The sequence below is a fragment of the Rhinolophus hipposideros genome, assembly GCF_964194185.1.
Source record: "Rhinolophus hipposideros genome assembly, chromosome: 19".
NCBI classification, from domain to species: domain Eukaryota; kingdom Metazoa; phylum Chordata; class Mammalia; order Chiroptera; family Rhinolophidae; genus Rhinolophus; species Rhinolophus hipposideros.
Genome location: NC_138065.1, coordinates 5,976,452 through 6,001,085, shown reverse-complemented (window position 1 = coordinate 6,001,085; position 24,634 = coordinate 5,976,452). Strand labels below are relative to the sequence as shown.

At 43.3% G+C, this 24,634-nt stretch overlaps 2 protein-coding genes across 6 annotated transcripts in view; one reads left to right on the top strand and one right to left on the bottom strand.

The window, feature by feature from the left end:
- The window catches only part of LOC308487830 (flavin-containing monooxygenase 5-like), a 28,242-nt gene extending 26,261 nt beyond the window's left edge, over positions 1–1,981 (bottom strand). The window contains exon 1 of the mRNA XM_081026590.1: positions 1,776–1,981. The gene's annotated coding sequence lies outside the window, so the exon portion shown is untranslated. The remainder of the gene's footprint in view (positions 1–1,775) is intronic.
- The window catches only part of CHD1L (chromodomain helicase DNA binding protein 1 like), a 45,995-nt gene continuing 22,429 nt past the window's right edge, over positions 1,069–24,634 (top strand). For 4 of the 5 annotated variants that reach the window (XR_013991768.1, XR_013991769.1, XR_013991770.1 and 1 more), the window contains exons 1-12: positions 1,069–1,685; positions 5,089–5,201; positions 7,947–8,053; positions 9,533–9,647; positions 10,292–10,323; positions 13,641–13,722; positions 16,127–16,289; positions 17,578–17,733; positions 18,469–18,561; positions 20,147–20,243; positions 21,961–22,034; positions 23,199–23,309. Coding sequence is in view for 2 of the 5 variants with exons in the window: in XM_081026586.1 (XP_080882712.1) it covers positions 1,589–1,685; positions 5,089–5,201; positions 7,947–8,053; positions 9,533–9,647; positions 10,292–10,323; positions 13,641–13,722; positions 16,127–16,289; positions 17,578–17,733; positions 18,469–18,561; positions 20,147–20,243; positions 21,961–22,034; positions 23,199–23,309 (1,240 nt within the window). In the remaining 3 variants the exon portion in view is untranslated. The remainder of the gene's footprint in view (positions 1,686–5,088; positions 5,202–7,946; positions 8,054–9,532; positions 9,648–10,291; positions 10,324–13,640; positions 13,723–16,126; positions 16,290–17,577; positions 17,734–18,468; positions 18,562–20,146; positions 20,244–21,960; positions 22,035–23,198; positions 23,310–24,634) is intronic. The other variant, XM_081026587.1, reaches the window with a different exon arrangement.

The following is a 24,634-nucleotide window of genomic DNA, read 5'->3' as shown; positions in this document are numbered from 1 at the left end:
GACTTGGAATCTCTTAGCTACCCTTCTCAGTTCTATCCTAGATGCTAGACTCAATATACCAACAGAACACTTAGCTAATGGCTGGGACCCCTTCTCTGGTATTATGTTAAAACAATTATACTTTAAGTTGATAATAATAATGATAAACACCCTTTGATTTGTGTGCCAGGTGGTAGGCATTGGTGCTTTAATGGGGAAGTCTACCCTCGGAGCCTGGAGGGGAGAAAATAGGTCAAACACAGAGATGCAAAACTATTCTGGAGCAGGCACACTGGACAGAAGCCCCTCCAGAGTAGCCAGCAAAGGATACAAATGTATCTTAAGGTTTTGCAAAAACACCCAGGTAGGAAATCATTGAAGCCCCATTACCTGATTCTCTCTTTCATCTTAACATTGATCACTACTTGGTATTATTTGCTTTTTGCCTATCTCCTCATATTAAAAATATAAGCCTAATTTAACAATGTAAGCTTAATTTAATTTACGTAAGTATTCTACAGGTGAGATTACCAGCCTCTGTCTCTATGCCAAAAGAACGTTTGGCACATAGTAGGTGCTCAATCAGTATTTACAGAATGACTCAAGACTTCAAATTGGCTGCACAGCACAGTGCTTTGTTTTGTAATTTTGATGAATAAATCAACCCAAGTCATCTCCTTTGTAGCTCACAACTAGTTTCTCTCTTGTATGTTAAGGTTAGGAGAGGATGGGGGAAAGTGCAACTTCAATCTGAGTTTGCTGAAAATGGAAGCGCCAAGATTAACCTAAATGAGAAAAGTATTCTGATGACATTACCCAGTGAGTAAGAAACATTGTGCCTGTTCCAGCTCTGCCAATTACCATTCTAAATCGCAGCTTCCTCATCTGTAACTGGGGTTACACGTGCTGTGAAGGTTAAGCGAGAAAGCAATGTACATGCAAACGCCTTAGGGCAGCGCCTTTGGCTGCATCAAGAAAGGCAGCTCTTTGGTTATTATCCCATCTGCATTGGTGATGTCGCGTCAAGGTGACCCATATTCTAACGCATTGCTTCACTTTGCTCCCCATAATTCACTTGAGAAATCCACTGTGGCAATGACAGCTTTCCTCACTTGAATTTACTACCATCCAGAGGTTCCTAACTACGGCCTAAGGCCAATGGGGAGTCAATGAGAGGATCTCAGGGCCCGAACCAATTGCGACTGTAAAGTGAAGGGAGCACGCTGGCCTTTACAACCTTGCTGGGAATCGCCGGAGAGCGGGGACGACGTGTCACAGAATTCTGTACCCGCAGAGCCCAGCAGAGTACCCGGCACGTGACAGCCAATCTGATTCCCTAACAAGTGAAGGACGAGCCCAGGACGAGCGTTCCCGGCCGCCTGGAGCGCGCAGAAGCACTCGCAGAAGCCCGGGCGTGAGCACCCCCAGCTGCAGGGAAACGCGGGCGAGCCGGAGGGTGACTCAGCGGCACCCGCCCGCCTCCGGAGCTCGGCGCCCGGCTCAGCCCCTGGCGGCCGCGCGCGTCGGGGAGGAAGCGCCCGGGGTGGCGCGGGGCGGAGCCTCTCCCGGCCGGAAGGAGCGCGCGGACACGGGGACCCTCGGGGCCAACATGCCCAACTTCTTACTGGCCCTTCAGACCCGGAGCGGCGCCGCGGAGGCGCGGGCGCGGGTGCAGGAGCAGGACCTACGGCAGTGGGGCCTGACAGGTCAGTGGCCCCGGGCGGAGGTGTCCCGGGGACCCAGCGCCAGGAGCAGCGCTGCGGCGCCGCCAGGGGACCGTCCCGTGAGCTCTTTACCTGCAAACCTCACGGCCTGTCCTTCGCGCCCCTGCGGAGGGGCTGAGCGGAGAGGAGCCCGCCTGGCGCCAGGTGGCCCTTGCCCCCCCTCCTGCGCAGCGCGCGGCCTGGGCGGACGCGGGAGGAGTGGCATTGCGGGCACCTGGCGTGTGGCCCGGGGGAGGGGGAGTTTGGTGAGACCCTGTCCCAAAGAAAGAGGTTTCTCTGAAGAAGCAGAGGACCACCTGGTGCCTCAAGGGCGTGGGTTTGCAGACCTGGCTTGGGGGGGGGGTGCGGGAGGCGGGGCAGTCATTGGTTAGTCCTGTAAAACTTAGCGTTGGGCTCCCAGCTGTAGGTGTCTTCCTTTACGGCGCACGCGCAGCTCTCGGCGAATTACCTTCCTGGGTGGGTCTCCCGCAGGGCTCTGTTTTAAGGTGTGTAGCTAAGCAAGGTCTGTCAGTTCATCAGCTCACATAACTGCCCATCGTATTTACAGTAGCCCTTCCCTAAAGTCTTTGAGCGCGAACCCCCTTTTCCCCGAATCTGCAGGCAGCGAGGCCGAGCATATCTCCTGCAGCTGGAGCGATCCAGGCCTTACTTCCTGGCCTGCGCTTGACTTAACCTCTCCTGTCGTCCTCTCTTTTCTTTCTGCATAAAATGGGGACACGCAATGCGTGCCTTAAGTATGTAACCGAACCTTAGATCAATAATAAAGGGAGTATTGGCTAATTCGTTATTTATTGCGTGCCACGTGCTAATACTGGCTCTGCCCTCCTAGAATTTGTTGACTAGGTTCTGTGAGTGCTTTCAGAAGTATAAAGGAGCATTTATTGAACTCGTGCATATCCTGAATGTCAAGGGAGTGGGAGGTGCAAAAGGTGAAACAAAAGGTGCAGTTCTATGTCCAGCTCAGGAGAGGATGGAGAAAGGATGAAGATGAATGGACAGGCTACAGACATGCAAGAGAAAGACCTCTCCCTTCTTGAGTCTCTTGAGTGTGTAAGAATGTGTTTCTCTGTGGCTGTAAGGAGTGTGTGTGCAACTTAAATATGAATTAACAGACTGAGGTTTATATATTTTGTGAATCGTGACTAAAGTTTCTATGTTTGTGTGTCGCCTATTTCCTTGCATGTGTTTTTAGTTATGATACTTGGAGACTATGTGTGAGAGAGGGCTAATGATACAACTGGAGAAATGGATACGTGCTGATTTAGTGAAAATGAGACAATAAAAAGGTTTCAAGTTTGCACAGATGAGTTAAACAGAGTGAATGAAAAAGTAAATACGTAGACAAATGTGGAATTTGTGATATGAATGGATAATTTGGTAGTGGAGGGAAAGAAAAATAGAAAGCAGCTTTACTCAAAGGAATAACCATTGAATATTATAACTTGAAATTCGTATTTCTATTTGCTAGAATAAGTGAATATTCTGAGAAACTTTTTTGTGAATTGGTTAAAAATGCTTATTTTTTTCCTTTTGATTAAGGAAGTAGTACATGTTCTCTTTAAAACATTTAGGTTAATTTTCTGTGCAAAAAATGTAATCTCTATAATGTGCTTATTGTTAACATGTTATTAACTATCTTGCCAGTCCTTGGTCTACACATGCATATATACGTGTGTATATAATTTCCCTTTTGTCATATTTTCTAAGGCAGGGAAGGGAGCAAAGGAGAGATGCAAAAATTGGGTTTTATGGACATACTTTTTTAGAAACCATATATAAAACACCATTTAGTTTTCTCCAATATCACTTTAGTGTGTATAGAGTATTTCAATGTAACGATGTGCCATAATTTAGCTAGCCTCTCTCCTTAAGTATATAGGTTCCTACATTTTTTGCTGTTATAAATAATACTAAGAAATATTATTGTAACCAAATATTTATTATAGCTTTGAAATTTTAATTCCTCAAAGGTAGCATTTGTTGAAGAAAGAGCATGCAAAATTTATCATTTCTCCATATTCTCACCAACACTGATATTTTCTAATTTGAGATGCTAAAAATGCTGTTTTATTATTTCATTTACTGTTTGTTTACTAGTATTGATGGACACTTGATATTTGTCTGCTTTTGTTCCTTGTCTGTTTGTGCTTCTTGCCCATTTTTTCAAATTGAAGTGTTTGTGTTTTGCTCCATAAGATCTTTCTTGCATTAAGGGTATTAAATATTTGTCACATATATAGGCAATGTGGTTTCTAAGTTGCCTTTTGACTTCATCATGTGTGTGCATTTCAGTGGTGAGATTTAAGAATTCTTTGCAGTCAGATCTTTCAGTCTTTCCCTATACGATTTTGGCTTTAGTGTTCTGCTTAGAAGGGGTTTTAGCTGTGAATTTATCGTTAGTGGCCGAATAGTTATGTGATCTCTTGAGGGTGGTTACCTTCCAGATTCTAATGGGTCTGAAAAAACATTTAGGATGAACAGCACTGCCTCTCTATTGAAGTACAATTGAATCTAGTCCTGTCTCCATTTTTTAACTTTAGCATTGATGGTAAATTTAAATGGTTGCTAGAAAGCAGCAAATGCACATGCGTTCCATGAGTGGACAAAAAAGTGGTTCTGCAGAAATTCACCTCACAGGGTGATCTGATCGTAATTTCCTAACTGGGCAGGTCGTGGTGGGTAGTCCCCTCCCACGCATCCAACTTCTTTAGGAAAAGTTTCTCTTTGCCTTCCCTGGCCATTGTGTCTGTGTATTTAGGTCAACACACCTATGAAATGCCTGTGTTCAGAACCCTCTCTATGAAGCGTGACCATCATTTTGTAATTCAGTTCCCACCTTGCTTTCTCCCACCTTCATGTAATCTTCCTTTAGCTTCCTCCTTAATTTCAAATGCATGAAAGAAACTGCAAAATTGTCATTCTCCAAAGCATTTGACATCTCGCTTCCTGGCAATTATCATCAGTTTTGGTTCAAATAAACTCATAAGACGTTTCTACAGGCTTGGACGTTCTTACGTCAACAGACGTTTTGTTGTTTCTGGTTCGGCTGCATGAGTAGCGCCTCATTTCCTGGGATGGACACTGGTGTGAGACTCGGGCAGTATAAAGGACAAATCCCAGGTTGACCTTTTTCTCAGATCTCAACTGGGTCCTGTAACACTGCCAGGCTGTTTTAGGGCTTTGGATAAAATGGTGACTAAGTCTGCTCAAAAAGTAGTTTGGAAGTCAGCAACTGTTTACCTTTCCATAACTTCCCAGCAGGGGACATGGCTAGGAAGGGTGGGAGTATGGGGACTGAGGCCAGTTCTTCAGTCGAAGTCTTACGACATAGCTTGTGTGTGCTGAAATGTCTGCTCTTTGGACTTGACATATTGTTTATTTCTAGGGGTTCATCTCCGCTCTTATCAACTGGAGGGAGTCAATTGGCTGGCCCAGCGCTTCCATGGTCAAAATGGCTGCATCCTGGGAGATGAGATGGGCCTGGGTAAGACCTGCCAGGTATGTTAGGTGGAGTGGCCGCTGCTCACCTCCACTGAAACACCTTGTTACTCCTCATTACTGTCTTTAGCCGCTAGCTACTGGTATGTTTTATACTAAGGTGAAATGCCTGAACCTTGGTTTAGAGATCACGACCTTGGAGTTGACTTTCCTAGTCAAGGGGATAGTTATGAAGTGTGTCACTACCCTTAACGTAGCCCTTGACATGTAGCATTGCAATTAACACACAGGGTGTTTCTCTTGGAAAGCAAGTACAGCTCTCAGGGATCAAATTGACTCTGTCCGCAGTACTTTATCTAGTTGACTGGATCGCTTGTAATGTTAATCTCTCTTCCTCAGTGAGTAGTGGGACTATTGCCATTTCTCTGGCGTGCTGGATAAGTGCAGAGGGAGTACCTTCTGTTTTCCAAGATGCCTTGGCCATGTAATTAATGGTAGGACACAGTCTAGAGACCTGGAGAGTCAGACGTGGCCTCCTTGGGCATTGAGAAGCAGGTGAGGTGTTGAGATGGACGCTTCCGGTAGGATAATTACCAGCATAGCCCTATGTTGGCGTAAGTCAGTGGTAGGCTTAGACTGATGGAAAGTCCAGACACAGGACACCCTTGGGTTAGTCACACAATTACTCATCTATGGATAGCAAACAAAGCCAGGGCTGTCAGGATACACGGCAGAAGCAACCTGATCAGAAAGCATGGAAGTATAAGTTTCTTGATACCAAAAAGGGTTCACGAGTGAACACACAGAATGAGCGAAAGTCTCTTTGTCCTTTTAGAAACTCAAGTGCCTTTCCAAGTCTCACCTGACATACCTAAGCATCCAGCTGGAGCAGTTCTGCCATCGGCCAGTGTGATTGTGTGTTGGGGACTGTCTAAGGCAGGTGCACCTTGATATTGGGGTTATTCAGAATACAATAGAACCTCTGAGTATGGCACCCCCAGGTTTCTCAGGCAAATAAACCTGGCTCTCATATATCCCTGAACGGACAGCTGTGGAGCCAGAGCAAAGGTAGATTTCCCAGATGCCTCTGGGAGCCTGACTGTCAGACTCTTAGACCAAGTGCCTTCCCTGCAGCCTGTGCCTTGGACGTTGGAATTGTAGTGACTTCATTCACAGCCACCAAAGTCCACTTGTCCTTGAGTTTCCCCGGGATACTCATGTAACTCTGCTGTAAGTGCCCTAAAAATACTATCCCTGCAACTTCATCCGGCTGCAGTTTTGTTTAGAATTTCTGCGTCTGTGTTCATGAAGGATAGTGGTCTGTAGTTTCCTTTTCTTACAGTGTCTTTATCTGGTTTTGGTATTGCGGTAAAGCGGAACTTGTAGAATGACTTGAGAAGTATTCTCTTCAGTTTTCTAGAAATTTTTGTGTAGAATTGCTGCTGCTTGTTCTCTAAATGTTTGGCAGAATTCACTAGTGAATCCAAATTAATTTTGTAGCTATATCTGGTTTACAGTAAAAATGGATACATTTTCTCTAAATGGTATCCCCAGCAAAAGCTAAACAGAATGGTTTGCATCCAGAAAGTGCTTACTTATTGGGCAATTTTTCTGGGCACAGTCCAAGCTGGGAAGCGATAGACAAAGAAAAAAATTATTTCCATTATGAAATTAATATAATCTCAGTTAAAAAAAAAAACCAGCCCATAACCGCAGCACTCTAACCATAACCTGAGTAGCGATGTACATTTACGTGGTTGAAATTATAGTGCACATATCATTTCTATTTCATTCACCTAATACTGCCGTTGTGATTTCCTATTTTATTCTATTTGTCACAGCATTTTGTATTGGCTGCATAATATTCCACCCAGAGAATTGATCATCATTTACTTAAATGTTCTACAGACGGGGAATGGAGAGTTCCCCTCTTTGTGTGCTGCTTACAATTAACCTCGATTAGAACACCTTTGGACATTTGCTTTCTCACAGTTTTGGATTATATCCGTAGGGTAGATTATCTCAGAAACAGTTCAACATTTGCGGATGGGGGCTCCTCAAACATTTTGTTTTATGAAAGGGCTATTTTCTCCATCACAGCAAACTTCGAAAGACACTTTTCTAGTCAAAAATGTGTGCAACCGTATCCTAGAGTTAGACCTATTAGGCTCTACAAAGGTTTTCATTTTAGACCCCTCCTGAAGCTTACGAGGCATTATTTGTTGTTTATTTTGCTCACTGGAATGTATGTTCCAGGAGAGCTAGGAGTCTCACATGTTTTGCTCACTGTTATATATCAGAGCTCAGACCAGTGCCTTGCAAATAGAAGGTGCTCTATAAATGCATATGGGGAGGGGGAGGAACTAAGAAAGGAAGGTAAACGTCCTCCCACAGCAGAGCCTGGCAGGAGGCTGAGGCCATGTGACTGGTCATTTTCAGTCATATCTTGACACTTGCTGTATATTTTCAGAGTATTTCTGATCTTGTGCACCATTTGCATTGTTTTCATTGCTTTCTATTGACTTTCCTGATTTTTTTTCTTTGCAGCAGAGGTTCAAGTACATAAATATTGAGCACCATTGCTTGTTAACTATTCATGCAATGGAATGAATGGCACACATTTCTTTAGCAATTATGTTGATGCTTACCTGATTTCACCCTAGGAATGAATGGCTCTCCTAATGTGTGGAAGATTGTACATTATTGCTTTGTAAACCAAGTCTTCTGTAAGAGTTTGTGGATACTTTGTGGTTGTTTCTCATGTGGAAATGTGATCCAAAATGGCCTTCTTTTTCTGTGTTCCAGACTATTGCTCTCCTCATTTACTTGTCAGGAAGACTGAATGATGAAGGGCCATTCCTGATTGTTAGTCCCTTGTCTGTTTTGAGCAACTGGAAAGAAGAGATGGAGAGGTACAGAGGAGACGTAACTGAAATTTTGTTTTTTACATTGGTTAGGTTTGTGGGGTTTTTTGGCTTGGGTGATATGTAAAATATGATAAAACAACATATGGTCCTAAGCAGTGAGTTTATTTCTTCCAGAAAGCTCTGACCTGAAGCAATGTAGATAGACTGAGGATCTGATTGGGGGGGGGGAGGGTCCAGTGGATGTTGTTGTCACTATTTGGCAATTTGAAGGTCGGTTCTCATTGTTAGTAAACTTTTCTGAGCTAAAAGAGAAACCATTTTTTTTAATTTTAATTTTTAATTTTTTTATATTGGAGAACTGTGTGCTTCTCTAGGACCCATCAGCTCCAAATCGCTGTCTTTCAATCTAGTTGGGGAGGGCGCAACTCAGCTCCAAGTCCAGTTGCCATTTTCAATCTTAGTTGCCGGGGGAGCAGCCCACCATCCCATGCGGGAATTGAACCGGCAACCCTGTTGTTGAGAGCTCACGCTCTAACCAACTGAGCCATCCTGCCTTCCCTCCAGAGGCTCAGCAGCAGCTCGTTGTCTTCAATCTAGTTGTGGAGGGCGCAGCTCACTGGCCCACGTGGGAATTGAAGATGGCCGCCCCGAAACCGTCTTTCTCATAGTGATATAGGAAGTAACCAACATGGAAAACATAGTTTTGTTTTTAGAGTTAGCACAAGGCCCTTGTCATGTCGATGTCCGAGTGGGTGGCGTCCCTGGGATAAGTTGTCTGTGACTCTGGTAGCTGGAAGAAGATACGTGAAGCCAGAGGCCGAGCAGACATGCTTTATTTACAGGCTTCCTGGGGCACAGCCCGGGGTTTCTCAGTGCTGCACACAGTTGGACATTCTCACGTTACAGCCTGCAGCCTGCAGCAGCCTCGTAACTCAGCAGCCTGTTTCTCAGCTGCCCACAGGGGCCCCCCAGCTCTTGGGCACAGCCCCGACAGGCCCATGTCTCAGCAGCCCTCACACTGTGGCTATGAGGGCCCAGCCCACATAGCCAGTCTCGTACAATACAGCCCCGTCTGTGCCCTGGTCCCCTAACATGGCCAGACCCCTTTATACCGTACAGAGACAAAAGAGGCACCCAGCCAAGGTGCTGATGTAAGTGTATACAAAAACAGCATCTTTAGGATGGACGGCGCTTGCGCGACATTCTATCTTATTTGACCGGTGGGCTGGTCAGTGTCAGCACTGGCCAGGGGCAGGGAGCCTGACTAGTTCCATTGTCCCACAGCCCTTTTAGATGTTCATTTGACCCTCGAAACTGTTCACATGGGGACTTACCCTTGGGTTTACTCATTACTCCGGGTAGGGTTCCAGAGTGCCAGGACTCTTTCTGGTTGCCGGGCATCCCCAGACCTGCACGTCCCCAATCCTTGTGAAATGTAATATGAAATGTAATCTTCCAGATGTGCACACCATTCCCCATGGCTCTGTGTCCGTTGCGTTCATCTACCTCTTTTCTTGTGTTCAGATTTGCTCCAGGTCTTTGCTGTGTGGCATACACAGGTGACAAGGAAGAGAGAACCCACGTACAGCAAGACCTGACCCAGGCATCGCGTTTTCATGTGTTGCTGGCTACCTATGAGGTAGCCACTTATTTCTCTACAGGAGGAACTCTCAACCTGGGACCTTGGAAGTTGTAGAATCCACTGGAATTAGATTTAATGCTTTTTGAGAGCACACATTTTTCTGAGAAGAAAGTCTACTTTCATTCGATTCTCCGAACAGGGCTGTGACCAAAGGGAGTGAAGGGCCGCGGTGCTCCGCACTAGTTACATCTCTCGCCCTGTCTTTCCTGGTGGATTGGGGATCGAGGGGGTGGGGAGGCCGGGGGAGAGGCTTCCCAGGGAGGCGGTCCTTGAGCTGCCTCTTGGTTGATGTCTAGAAGGAGGCAGGCAGGCATGGGAAAGGGTTTCGTGGGCCAAGGCAGCGTCTCTGTTACCGGAGGGCGGGAATGGAGGACGCTTAGTTCCAGTCTTTTGTGAGTCCTGTTCTTCAAGCCCAGACTGTCTGGGTCACTGTCGGCAACACCTTCCACTTATTCGTGCCCCCTCTTGTTTGTAAGATAGGTATGAGCGCTTAGAAATTACGCTCATAACTTTTTTAACTTAGTGAACATCTGCAATTTCACTAAATCCTGTAGTTTAGGAGAGTTAACTAGAAACCAGCTTGGTAATATCAGCGTTATATCAGTACTAGTCTTTATAATGTGCTTTCCTTAATTTTTCAGGTTTGTTTGAAAGATGCATCATTTCTAAAATCGTGAGTAGGTCGCACTTCTTCAGAAATTGTATGGACTGTCTCGTGAACACGTCTTTCCTTCACGTTGTAGTGCTTTTGCTTCTTTCCTGCTATCTCTCCTGTGAGTCTTATTTACAGATGGGTGGCATGGCAGGAGTGCTACAATCTGGTCCCCTGCTCATCAGCTTTGTGTCCCGGGGTTAGGTACTTACCCTCCATGAAACTCAGCTTCTTCCTCTGTAAAATGGGGCTAATTAATGAAATCTTGGATGGCTGTCATGACGACTGAATGATATAAGGTGTACATGGTGGATGGTTAACAGATATTAGATCCTACATCTTGCAGCATGCATTAATATCTTTCGGGACTGCTGTTTGGAGATTTTACTATAACATAGTAAGTGACTCATTTGAGCCTTTTCTTGGAACACTAAAGTAGTAATTGATGCTCTAAAATTCACTTTTTAGAAAGGGAGTTTTAAGTAGACTTCTAATTAATTAGCTTTCAGGCCTCAGATAACCTCATGAAGTACAGGAGACTTAGATTCAGCGCTCAATACCACCTAAGAATACTGATATGGTCAAGATAACAGTTCCAGTGTAAATTAAACAAGAGCTAGACTTTAGGTAAAGAGGAAAAGAAGACATGTTGACAGAATTTCAACCTGAATTGCCGTGTGTAGTTAGGACATGGTTAGGAGGGAATCCGCATCTTTAATATTCAGAAACTTTGGTTTTCAGAGTGCTTATCAACATTTTAAATATTTCTCGTCCAGGTCCTTCTGAGTTGGGTTTCTTTTTTCATCTTACTTTGAAATACTACAGGCTCAGTCCTAGATTTCATGACTTCCATCCACTGTTTTGTTTGGCTTTTCATTTAAGTGAGCATATGATCTTTTCTTGAGAGGATAGGCGTTCCCTCTTTCTCTTTTTTATTATTAATATCCAACTTAATATTTGTTAAAGATCTCTCCTCTGGAAAGACACTGTTCTGGGAGTTGGCAGCAACCCCAGGAAGGTAAACCACAGTGCTTCCCTAAGAGGACATCAACTCCCGGAGCTGGGTAAGAAGTGTACGGATACCCATAATGCAAGGCATTCTGGAAAATTGGAAAAGACGAGAAGATTGGGGACATAAATGTTATTACTAGATGCTTCATATAAATTATCCCATTTAGTCTTCATGAAAATGCCAGCAGGTGGGTATTATCATCCATTTCATAGTTGAGGAAAGTAAGACATTAGGTAAGCCAGCCCAGTAGTAAATGGCAGACCCAACGCTATGGAGCCTCTGTTTCAGAGAACTTCTCAGGGGGCGCGGGATGCACTGGAGTTTCACACTGTTCAGCAGAAACACAATCTTCCTATGTCAGATCTTCTGTCTTGAATCCATTCCAGGTGAATATAAGAACCTAAGTAAAGAAGGGACATTTATAATGTTGATTAATAATATGAATCACCCAAACACAGGTATATTCTTTCGATATATTTGGCAAGGTTATACTGTGTGTTACCATACTACATGCTCTGAGAACAGCCGGGAAGTGTCACGTAATCTCTGCCCTAAAGAAGTTTATTATGGCGAGTTAAGACTGTGCATGGACAATATGAAAAATCGGGATTTCTTTTTTTATTTGTATAATAGACTTACAAAACGTTTGGATTAAGAGGATTAGATGTTACCACGCCCTACTATCCACTCAGCGCTAGAATTCCCTCTACCTCTTCCTTTCCAGGGAGCGTCCTTTAATGTGTCCTTTGATGGTTTGACCTACTTCCACTGAGTCAGAACCCACCTCCCTGTAGCCTGGCTCATTCAAGAGGCTTTTCCTGGCTGCTTGCTGTATGTAAAAACCCAAATGTCTAGTACTTCATAAATGAATAGGACGTAACCTGTTTTGGATGCTAATTCAGTCAGGGGCCAGGCATTGTACTACGGCCACTTGTCACACCTTATCTCATGACCAGTGTCCAACTCCAGCTGGACCCTTATTTCTTGTAACCATTAAATGCTTCCCTTGCTCATGCCACCCAGAAGGAATGATCCCATCTCCTGCAGTGTCTTTGCGCTCGCAGTCTTCCCTCCACCTGCACCACTTTCAATAGGTGAATGGTACCTGGTACCTGTGTCTGCACCCATCTTCTGGATTCTCTCTGTAGGCTCTAAGGAAGGGGGCTTCCTCCATATAAGGCCAATCTCTGCTAAAGAACTTTCTAATTTTTGAGGGATTTTTATTTCCATACCCACTATCTTTGCAATATGCTGTTTTACTTGAATATTCATTTAGTTTTTTTCAGTATAAAATAATGTCGTGGGATTACACAATATTTACAAACAAAGGAAAAAATTGAAAGTCTTATAACTTCTACTTTATTGTCTTTTGCATGGTTTTCACATTTGTGAAATAGGATATATATTATCTTTTAGTTGCCATGCAGGCCTATTTTATTGCGACATAATCAGATTTTCATTTTAGATGGTATATAATATTTCATCACTTATAATTGGATCTATTATTATTTCAGTTGTTTGCTATTTTAAACAACGTAGCTGGGAACATAGACATACCATATATATATATATATGTTATTTTTTATTTTTTTTAATTGTGTTGGGGGAACAGCTTCCCAGGAGCACTTGTCAATGATACACTTTTACGACTGAAACCTCTTGAGAAACCGTTGTTGTAACCTACAATGTTACAAAATGTGCTCAGGCAACAGCCACCAATGACGTCCATTTTAACGAATTCAATGGCTGTAACTTTCTTGATATCTATAACATTTGGTCCTAGTCACCACTTCCCCATTTTAAAATTATACTTTTTTTTAGCTGCTGTGACATCACTGTCTCTTGATTTTCCTTCTGGGTCTGAACCTCAGCTCTGCCTCATACTAGCTTTATGACCTTCACCAAGTCACCTAATCTCTCAGAGCTTTAGCCTCCTTGTTGGTAAATAAAACGAGTGCAGTAATGTCTACTCACCATTTGGATTAAGTAATATACATAAATCCCCAAGCTCAGTGTCTGGCACATAGTAGGTCGTCATAGATGCTTTCCTCTTGCTTTCTGTCTCTGGCTCCTTCCTTTCTGCCGTCAATGCATCGCTCTTTCCTGTCTTGGATAAAAAAATTCCCTTTGTTTTATTATCTTATCTAAATAATGTCTTATGTACATGGTAGGCTCTCAGGTAAGAAGGCAATTTGGGTGTGTTTCTAATTCAGTGGACTTACTTATTAGTCTTCCCAACAATAGCCAAAGTTTTGTATAAGACTTCTGGTTGTGAGATCTGTGTTTGAATTACGCAAAACTGAAAGCTTGGATTTTTCTCTCACAGCTTCTCTTGGAGTATGCTTGTTGTGGATGAAGCTCACAGGCTGAAAAACCAAAGCTCTTTGCTGCATAAGACACTTTCAGAGGTAAAGTGACATGATAATCTTAGTTTTTGTATATGCACAGATAAGAAATGTCATTGTAGCCCGAGATCTGCCCTCTTTTCTGAGGAGCCAGTGGCACTGCTTGTGTATATGAAGTCCCTTTTCTTTGACCAAGTAAAGGCTTGTTCATTCCTAATTGAAATTTCCTAACGTGGAAATTTCTGACCATCATGAAAGTTTGGTCTCTGTCCTATAATAAATCAAATAATAAATTTAGAGGTCATTTGGAGGAAAGTCTTTGAGCTGGATTGTATATTTACTGGCTAAAAGTTGCAGTTTTTAGCATTTTAATGCAGATATGGCCCCTGTCTGTTATTACCCCAGTCTCAGAGATTGCTAGCCATTGGTGGGGCCCCGTCTGCTCTGTGGTGTCCTTTGTCATGTTTTTAGGAACTCTTAGCATTATTTCTTTCCCAAGAAATTGTCCTATCTTGGTCCCTAACCTTATAAGAGACTGCTGCACAAACTATCAAGCCAGGTGACTAATGTACAGTGGGAGAAGAGAAGCAGGTGTCGTAAAAGGATGAGGGGGTTAGAGCCGGGAAACTAAGTTCTGTGGCTGCCCCAGAGCCTTTCCTTGTTATTCATAGGACACTAAGGCTCAGAGGGATTAAAGGAGCAAATTGTTCTGCATCCTTTTTAGGTGAGGTTTGAATTGCAGACCACTGGTTGGTTGGAAAGAAAGACATACATTGATTGTGCTGAGATGTGGGAAGACAGGTAGTGCCCTTCCCCCCCTTCCTAATATTGTTTTCATTTTGTTTGTAAAAGTTGGCAGAAACCTAAATGTGAAACATAGGGAATTGGTTATACAATTTATGCTACACCGATACATTTACAAAGTAAGACTGCCCTGAAAAATTATGTAGAAGAACATTTAATAACATGAGAAATGTTTGCAAAATATGTTACACACACCCAAGAGTTTACAAAATGCTATGTAGAAACAGAGATCATCTCTGGATTTTTTTTCACCTGCTTATACGTTGTGATGCCAAAATGGAGTCTACTTTGAATAAAAATGCTGGCTCCTCTGGTAGTGGAGTTGGTTTTAGTGCCACCAGCTTTGATTATCTCTGGGGCCTCATATTCCTTGGCTACCGCAGCTCTTTGCTTGCTGAGCACATATTATGGAAAGGTGAGTTGGTTATTGGAAACATCTCTTTTTAACCAATTCCCATACTTGAAATACTGTGAAAACATTGCCGCACAAGGAGAGCAGGCATGAGAGGGTAGACACGGATTAGGTGGTTTAAAAAGAAACAAACAAAAAAAGGGAGATTGCAAAGAAAAAAATGATAACGTTTAAAAATCATTTTTAGTTGATTGTGTCATTTCATGTATCACCCTGTCTTAGTACAAAAGCAGTATTTTCGTATGACCCCCCCCACCCCAAAATCAAAATATACAAACACAAGAGGAAAAGTAGAAACCACCAATAGTCCTGCCCCTCTGCATACGTAAACATTTGGTGTGTGTGCTGCCATACCCTTTGCTGTGCATGTGTACACCCGAACATAGATATGCGTACGTATTATTTAAATAGGAATATATTATTTTAAATATCAAAATACAGTATGTGGGTATATGTATTGTATGTTGTATATGCATATCGACGCATACGTATTATATTTCAATATTTAAAATAATATACACAGGATGTGGTTTTCCCTTTTTGCTAAATTGTTTAACTCAAATGGTGTCACCTCCTGTTAATGTCAGTTCAGAGGTTGTCCTTTGCTTGGCCTCATATCGGTGTTACTGATTTCCTAATATTTTACTTCTGTAGTCTCTTGTCCTTGATGCTCTTATCTGTTGCTTAAAATTTAAAGAATTTCCCTTTGGGCTGTATATGGCCTAGAAACGTCCATAAGTCTTGATGTCTTGCATGGGACGAATCGTAAAGTTTTACGCAAGGACATTCTGTTGGTATAGGTCTTGCTTGTGCTTGTAGTGGTGGGGCCTGCTGCTCTAACTCTGGGCTTCTCAACTGCATGAGTACATGCTACGTGCCTCTGACACCCCAGTCGACTCCCCCACGTAGGTAATAACACGTAGCGTGAATCCCTACATAGTCTGAATAATAATAACCACATTGGATACTCATGTAGTACTTCAGAGTTCCCAAAGTGATTTTATTTACATCCTTACAACGGTATCTCCTTCACAGGGTTATTATCCCTCCCCATATATAGTTGAAGCTGAAGAGCGATTATTTTTTCAATCAAACAGATGGTATCTGATTTGAACCTGAGCCTTCTGATTTCATGTCCCCATGGTCATTCCATTAAATACCCTCTCTTTGTATAGATAAATGTTGTGGTGGGTAACTCAGTGTGCTTTCCAGTGTCATGGATTTTTTACTTTCTTTCTTTCTGTATTTCAGTTCTCAGTTGTCTTCCGTCTCCTGCTGACCGGAACTCCCATCCAGAACAAGCTCCAAGAGCTCTACGCCCTCCTCAGTTTTGTGGAGCCTGACATCTTTCCCAGCGAGCAGGTAGAAGATTTTGTTCAGCGTTACCAGGACATTGAGAAAGAGTCTGAGTCAGGCAAGTGCCCTTCTGTTCCCAAGAAGTCTGGGCTCAGAAACTGCCTTCGTGACAGGTGGTGGTTGTAGCTCAAAAAGAAAGAGATCTGATAACCAGCGCCCACCTGCAGGGAGATACGGAGCCAGAAAAACAAGGAGATGGTACCCTCTTTGTGTTGTCCCCAGTTGTCGGCTGCTTAGGACTCTTGTTTGTTTGCTACATGACCGAAAATAGGGCTTATTTGGGTCATTTTTATAAGAAATAGGAAGTGTCTGCTGATTTGCAGACGTGATTTTTTTCCAATGTGTGATTTCTATAAGGCCTTTGTTAACTCCCTATGCTACTTCCTGAGGCAGAAAAGTATGTGGGTGTTTATCGTCCCCAAACCACTGTCCTGCGTTCCACAGCACTGACGTTTCTCTTGACAATACACCAAAACCAATGGCCTGGGGTGGGCAGGTGGGTGGGTAGTTGGAGGGAGGGAGGGAAGCCATCCTCATTCTTACAGCTGCCAGTTGTAGGCTTCTTCCTCTTGTCTCTTTGCCCCTCTGCCTCGTACAGTCGCCCACCCCCGCGATTGTATCCCAAGACAATGCTTTGGGACAAATGGTGGGCATCTTGCTAGTGCCTGTTTGTACTCGGTGAGGCTGAGTTAGACGCAAAAAAACCCACACCGAGGGCTGAAGATTTCCTGGGGGATCTGCTCTCATTGCTCCCACATTTAGGGTCGCCAGATAAAACAGGTGACCCCAAGTCAGGTAGTACGTGGGACATACTCGTTTTTCAAAATTATTCATTGTTTATCTGAAATACAAGTTTAACTGGCTGCTTATATTTTTATGTCCTGTGTCTGGCAAGCCTACATGCAGGGTCGTTCCAGGATAGGCTAGTTTTTGAAGTTGTCAACACTTGGGGAAGGAACAAAGGAGATAAGTCAAAGGAACTTAAGTTTGAGCTAGCAATAGCAATACTAGCTTCCAGCTTTGTGACTTTGGATAAGATGCTTACGTTTTCTGAGCCTCACTTAACTGAGCTATAAAAATGGGGACAATAGTAGTTGCCCCACATTTCTGAGGTATTATGCTGATCAATGAGATTATCAGTAAGAAGCAAGTTCTTTGAGTTCCTAGTTCTTGAATTAAAAAGCCAGTAATGATTTCAGAAGGAGCTGGAAAGAAGAAACAGTATGAAAAATTACCGCACTGGCCTAGAACGTGGAATTGGCTTGAAGGTGAGAAACAAAGATAAACTGCTGTATGTTCTCCAGTAGTTGGTCCCATACTTCTTGTGTTTTATTTTTCTTATATAGCAAGTGAACTACACAAACTCTTGCAGCCATTTCTGCTGAGGCGAGTGAAAGCTGAGGTAGCCCCGGAGCTTCCCAAGAAGACAGAAGTCGTGATATACCATGGCCTGTCAGCACTGCAGAAAAAGTACTACAAGGCCATTTTGATGAAAGACCTAGGTACTCAGAGGGCACTTGTCTGTTTAGAAACTAAATGCGGATGTGATTTCATACAGGGAAATATTTTATATTCACACTCACTTTGTCTGGCAACAAAATGGAGTGTATTCTGATTAATCTTCAGGTCAGCTCTAGCGAAACTGCCACAGCACCTTTAATATAACTCAGACTTTACTAGTTGTTGCAGTTCTGAAATTTCCTTTTCCCTCCCACCCAGTTTTCTTTATTGCCTGTACTGAAACACTTCTAAGTGTCCCACCCTTTTATTCTCCCACCCTGTCAGGTATTTAACACATTGCAAAAATGTGTTTGTTGAATCAGAATCACTGGGTGTGCGTTGGTGGTATCGTGCTGAGCATAGCTGCCTTCCAGAATCACTGGAATTGAGAGTGGAGGGAGAGAGAGGTGTGGAACAGTCTCTCAATTTGCACTTTTTTGTCCCTCGGCTCTACAACAACAGTTAAAGAAGGAAATTTAGAATTTACCAAAGAGTAACAGAGCTCTCCTGAGTTCAATTTATGCTTAGCTTCCTTCTTACTACAAAGTGATGGGTAAGAAAACTTCATCTGGGTGTGTTGTTAACTCTTAACGCAACTCCATGAAATGGGGGAAGTTAATATAGGTTTGAAAGATGTAGTATTAAAATGAGGATGGTTATTTGTGGAAAGTTAGAGGGGTTTTGTTGTTGTTATTGTTCAGTAGTCTCCCTCTGTCTCTCTCTCTTTAAAATTTTAGATGCATTTGAAAATGAGATGGCAAAGAAAGTTAAACTACAGAATGTCTTGGTTCAGCTGCGGAAGTGCGTGGTTCACCCATATTTGTTTCATGGTGAGACACTGCCCTTTTTTCTCACACTACTTTTGGTTAAAATTTTGTTAAAATTTTGGCCAGCATCATAGTAAAATTCTTCAAAAGAATTGCCTATGTTTACTGTCGATTTTTCCCCCCATTTTCGCTTGTCAGTTTTTTATGTTGGTGTTATCTAATATGTTGTTCATATTCAAGTTTCTTCAGTTGTCACCTCAATGTCCCTTGTGTCATTGTTTGTTTTCATTCAAACTCCAGTCATTGATCCTGCATTATACTTGTCATGCCTCTTTATTCTCTTATAATCTAGAAACACTTCTCAGCCTTTTTTTTGTGCCTTTTTTTTGGTCTTTCATGAAACTGACAGTTTTGAAGAATCAAGGCTGGTTGTTTTATGGGTTGTCTCATAATCTGTCTTATTTATCTGATCATTTCTTCAGGATTAGATGTCCCTTTATCTTGAACCTACTGAGTCAGCCTTTCATCACTACCATTCCTGGTTCACTTTTGCTCTTGTTGTGCAACCAATGGTTGTCGGTTGCCATTTTAATTAACCTCAAAACCTTTGACACAGTTGATCGCTTCTTTCTTGTTCTCCACTTGGCTTCTGGGGTAATGCTTTTCCTGTTTCTTCTTTTTTTTTCTTTAATTTTTTATTTAAATTTTTTTTTTTTTTTAAGGAGGGCACAGCTCACAGTGGCCCATGTGGGGATCTAACTGGCAACCTTATTGTTATTAGCACCATATTCTAAGCAACTGAGCTAACTGGCCACTGTTTTTTTGTTCTGTTTTGTTTTTAAAGTGCAGGCAATTTTTTGAGAGGTAGTCTACTCCATAGCCAGAGTACAGGCTGCACTTGCACTAGAGACAGCCAGTGCTCGCTCTTCTCCACTGGCCTCACGTCTACTCCTTCTCAGCCTCCTTTATTGCTTCCCCTTCGTCTTGTGGATGTCTATAAATTGCCCTCAGAGCAGCTTTAGCTGCATTCTACACATTGTGATATGTGACGTTTTCGTTTTTATTTGTTGATTGGTAGACTTTGGGACAATTCAGCACTTCTGTGGCTGCAGCAGCCCTAGTAGGGATAGGATCCATGCAGTAGGTTTGCCACAGTCATTTTAAGAGAGTCTTTGCAAGGTGGCAGCACAATGACTTGTTTTAAAATGTCACAGAGTCTTAATTAGGTGCCTATCAGGGAGGGGGGTATTGGGAACAGGTAAATTTTGAAAGAAGCCCTCCAGATGATTCTGACTGCCAGCCCCTGCCTGGAAACTTAACTAGTTTATACGTCTATTTCTCAGTTTGTTTCCTAGAGTGAGCACCTCAAGATTTTAAATTGGGGTCTCTTTGGCCTTCAGGATCTCCCTGTACCTCTGTTTTCTAGTGAGTGGGCTTGTTCCTTGGATAAACACTAATTAGGCATGGTGGGTGTGCCGGGCTTGGTGATTGACATTAAGCAGAACTGAGATCATCATGTACACAAACAATTATAAAATGCCTCAAAGAGAGATGAGACTGGTGCCTGTTGTCATTTAGAAGGAGCTGGGCCTCTGGCTGCAGCCTGACCTTTGGCTTCTCCAGTCAGGGAGTCTGCTTTTTTCCCCAGGTGTGGAACCAGAGCCTTTTGAAATCGGAGACCACCTGATTGAGGCCAGTGGGAAACTTTACCTGCTGGATAAGCTGTTGGCGTTCCTGTATTCCAGGTAGGTGGTCGGCTCGCATTTTCTGCTATGCGCGGGTGACTGTTAAAACCAGAAGAATGAGCAACTCCCTGATTTCTTGAGACCAGTTCCAGTTTTCCTTTTTTCAAGACCCTGGTTCAGGTTCCACCTTTTGTGCCACTCTGCCTCCCAACCCACCGCCTCCCCCAGTCATCCGTTCCTTTCCTGAACTCCTCCAGCTCTTAGATCCTAATCCCGCACTTGGCCGGCCTCAGCCTGCCCTCGGGGCTGAGTGCTGCACATAAGGGCACTCCAGCTGTATTCTCTTCCACAGGGACAGAGAGAACCTCAAGCCTTTCTTTTCTAATTGCCTGCTGGCACCTTGCATTGAATTGGCACATCCAAGGGTTTAGCAAAGACTCGCTTTTGTTAACCTGTGTTTTAACTCAGGTTAAATGTTTCGGTTTTAACTCAGGGAGAATTTGGGGGGTCTCTTTCCCAGAGAGATGAGTCAGGCCTCGGAAGGCCCAGTCACTTTCTGGAGCCTCTAAAGTGTCAGCGTCGTGTTCAGTGGCCAGGTGTCCAGTCTAGACCTGTCTCCGGAGGGAGAGATGAGTCTAGAAAAATCCTGGCTTCCCAAGGATTTCAGAGTTGTCCCTTGGAACGACTGCCCTAAGTGGGCCTGAACCAACCTAAAATCTGAGATTTGGCAAAACCACCCAACTTTAGGAATGTGCAAGTCAAGTAATTACATGTCTTGCTATATTTTATTGGCTCTAATATATCTGCTGTAAGTGTGTTAGAATTGGAGAAGGACCCATAGACATCTTCTGTCCAACCTTTTCATTTCACAGGTGTTGAGTCCCAGAGAGGTCGTGTGACTGGTCTAAAGTCACCCAGCAAACAAATGACAAAGATGGGATTAAGAATTGAGGTCCTCAACTTCAGGCTCAGTGCCATTTGGGGCTAGAGTCTTGAAGGAGTCCTCCATCATTGTTCTTCTTACACCCATTGCAAGCTCCAATTAAATTAGATTTCCTAGTGAGAATATTGTTTTGACAGTGCCGTACATCTTTGTTTATGCAAACTTAAAATAATGGCTGATAAAGTAAGGCTTGGCTTCATTCTTGACTTAACCCTTTTTGCCTCCTCTGCTCCTCTCTCCTCTTCCTATCCCTTCGATTTCTCATTTGTACGAGATGCTCTCTGCCCCTTGCTTCTCCAGAGTGCCCCTTGCTTCTTCACAGACTTTTCAGCCAGGATAGCTGTGGGCGAGAGGACAGGTACTTTACACCTTCAAGTAGAGAATAGCTGTAGATGGCCGGGTTTTGTTTTGTTTTTTATGCATTTGAATTTCGCATTTGACTCTTCACCTATCTTCATTTTGCTGTGAAGACAAAAGTGTGTATTTCTTTCCATTTTGTAAATTGACGTTCCAGAAAGAGGCACCTTGGTTATTATAGGGCTTCTTATGGCCTGAGGGCATTTACACACGGCCCTGGGAACACACGGCCCTGGGAATATCCCTGTTCTGGATGAGAGCTACTGCTCTGAAGGGTACGCTCCCTGTGGAGCTCTGTCTTTACGTAAAGCATTTGGCGTTTCTGAGGACATCGCTATAAATGATTCTTACATTTATATCTCTGCTTCAGTATTTCATTTATTTGTAAACTTGCATTGTCAGGTGAGTTTCACCTGAGGGAAACTCACCTTACATGCAGTTGGAATTGTCAATGTTTCCTTTTCTTTTCCTTGCCAGGGGCCATCGAGTTTTACTTTTCTCCCAAATGACCCAGATGCTGGATATTCTCCAAGACTACATGGATTACAAAGGTGACACCCCTTGGCCACTACATTACACAAGCCTTTTTTAGACTTACCAGTCCAGACAGGTCCACGAAGAGTAATCTAGGGGTGGGAGGGTGGTGCTGTCACAGAGGAAAGCAGAGAAAGAACATTATTCAGAACCAAAAGAAGATCGAACGTGAGGAGAGAGGGCTGTTATGCCAGGGCAGAGACACGCGGGCAGAAACACACACATTCCCATTGGGGGGATGAGTTTAAATTTTTGAGTACTGGAGAAAACGTGTGTTGCAGAAGTCAGTGTTTTTGCAAACGTCTGATACACAGTTTCAGTGACAAGAGCATTCAGTGTCCTGTGACATTCAACTCAACAGTTGAGTACTTGTTCCAGATCAGTAGAAAGTTGAATCCTGAAATTAAAGAGATACCACATACGAACCAAGAGAAAGCCAAAAGAAACAATTTTCTGTATAGACAATAGAGTATATAAGTTATTGCCCGGGGACTCTGTTTAACATGTAATAAAACTTGCGTGGGGTGATAGGAAGAGGCTGTGACATCTTGAGATGGGTGGAGACGAAGCAGCATTTCCAGAGCTTCCTATCTACGAAATGAATTCAGAGTCGGTCTCTCAGAGCCGCTGGGTGTCCCCAGGCACTGTAGGATGCCTGGTCTAGTGGACACTTGCAGGAAATGCCACTGGCACATTGAGGGAGCCCCAGTGTCACAAACACTGCTTGAGCAGATCATTCTCCTTCCCACCGCGGGCCTGTGGTGAAGCCTGCAGCTTCCCTGAAAGGCAGGCTCCCTCACCGGCTCCCGGGTGCTGGTCTAGTGCTGCTTTTGCATCTGTGAGAATCGTGTCTTAGCAAAGTTGGAATCTGCCAACAGAGCGGGGGCCACAGAGTGCGTCAAAGTTGCTCGGGATAGCCAGAGTTGAACATGAAATCCAGGAAGGCCAAGTACATCAACTGTGTTTATGTAAAAAAAACCAGAGTACACTGTGATGAGTTCTTACGTGAAACAATAAAATGATCCCTCTATTTAGGTTTTTCCAATGGGACGTTTACAGGAGGGGTATCCCTCTATTCGGAAAGGGACAAAAGTAGCGTTTGGTTTTGAGCTGACAACGTTTTGTTCCCCACAGAGTGTTTGAAAAGAGTTAATGTTTCTGTTTTCTTCCCGTGCATGAAGGCTACAGCTACGAGCGTGTGGATGGTTCCGTGAGAGGAGAAGAGAGACACCTGGCCATTAAGAACTTCGGACAGCAGCCCATTTTTGTTTTCCTCCTGAGTACTAGGGCAGGTAAGCCACACAGGCGCTGAGGAAAGCAGACACGTTGGCATGAGACAGGACTGTCACACCCCAACCCTTAGTATGTCTGTCCTTAATTCTCAGAAAGGAGAGGTCATTACCAAGGAGTAGAAACAAAGCGGAATTGAAATAGTTGCCCTAAGCTTATCAAGGTACTGGACTTCTGCCATGGTGTTCTTTTCTGTCCAACCTACTTGAGCTATCATCCCAACAGAGAAGAAAGGCTGAAACTCGGGGTTCTTGGGGAGTCATTCTCACCCGCTTTGACCATTGACCTGGGATTGTCCTGTAAGATTCCTATAATTTTTGTGGAAAGTTTTATTCCATAGTTTATTTAATTCCGTAGAAGGAGCTCTTCTTTCCAAGTAGGAAGTCGGGAAATGAGACAGCAGCGTGTCCACCACTTATCCCTCCTCCATAAGTAGCTCTGGAATAGTGTTGTAAAAGCTTACTAAAAATCTAGTTTTTTTAAAAAATTGTGATTGTAATGAAATTGCCAACTCTTTGGAATTATTTCTAACATTATGACTGAAGTCATAAATATTACGTGTGACATTTGTAGTGCTCTACCAGTTACAGAGTATTTTCATTATACTCTTAAATCATTCGAAATCAGTTCCTGGAGAGGACATTATTATATGTTGTGGAGCAGGCAGACCTTAAATTAGTTTTGAACTCACAGAACCTTAGTTTCATTATCTCTTATTTTTTGTAGACCTAAATCTTGATAGAATAGATGCAGGAACACGAAAAGGATGTGTGTCCTCTACTATAGAGAGATTGATATCATAAAAAGGGAGTTCAGCCTTACTCAGAAAGCGTTTAATAAGCGCTTAGAGCTATAAGGTATATAAAAGTGTTAGGCATACTCCTTGACCATAAGGAGCTCGTTTCCCCTGTGTGTGTCTTATCTCTGTATCACAAAGATATAATCAGATTCATTTGGCCTCACTTGCTTCTGAGATCATGGACTGTGCCCTGAATCTCAGCCACTTACATCATCAGTTGTCTCGGGCCGTCTAGGAGAGCTCTGCTTTTCAGCTAATCTCCACAGTGTACTCAGAATCAGTCAAAGCAGAGTAATCTTTTAGGAGCCAAAGCAGTCCTGGACGTGAGCTTCTGCTAATACTGTCATGTTTGCCATCACTTTTTAGCTGTAGGTTTATAGTGTTATTATTTATTTGCTTAACAGGGTTCCTTCCAACTTGCAAATATTTTTGTGATGGAGTCATGTTGCCACCAGGTGGCAGCAGTAGCACGTGAATGTGTCCCAAGCAAGTGTGGCTGTAGCTTATGTATAAAAAAGAAAATGTCAT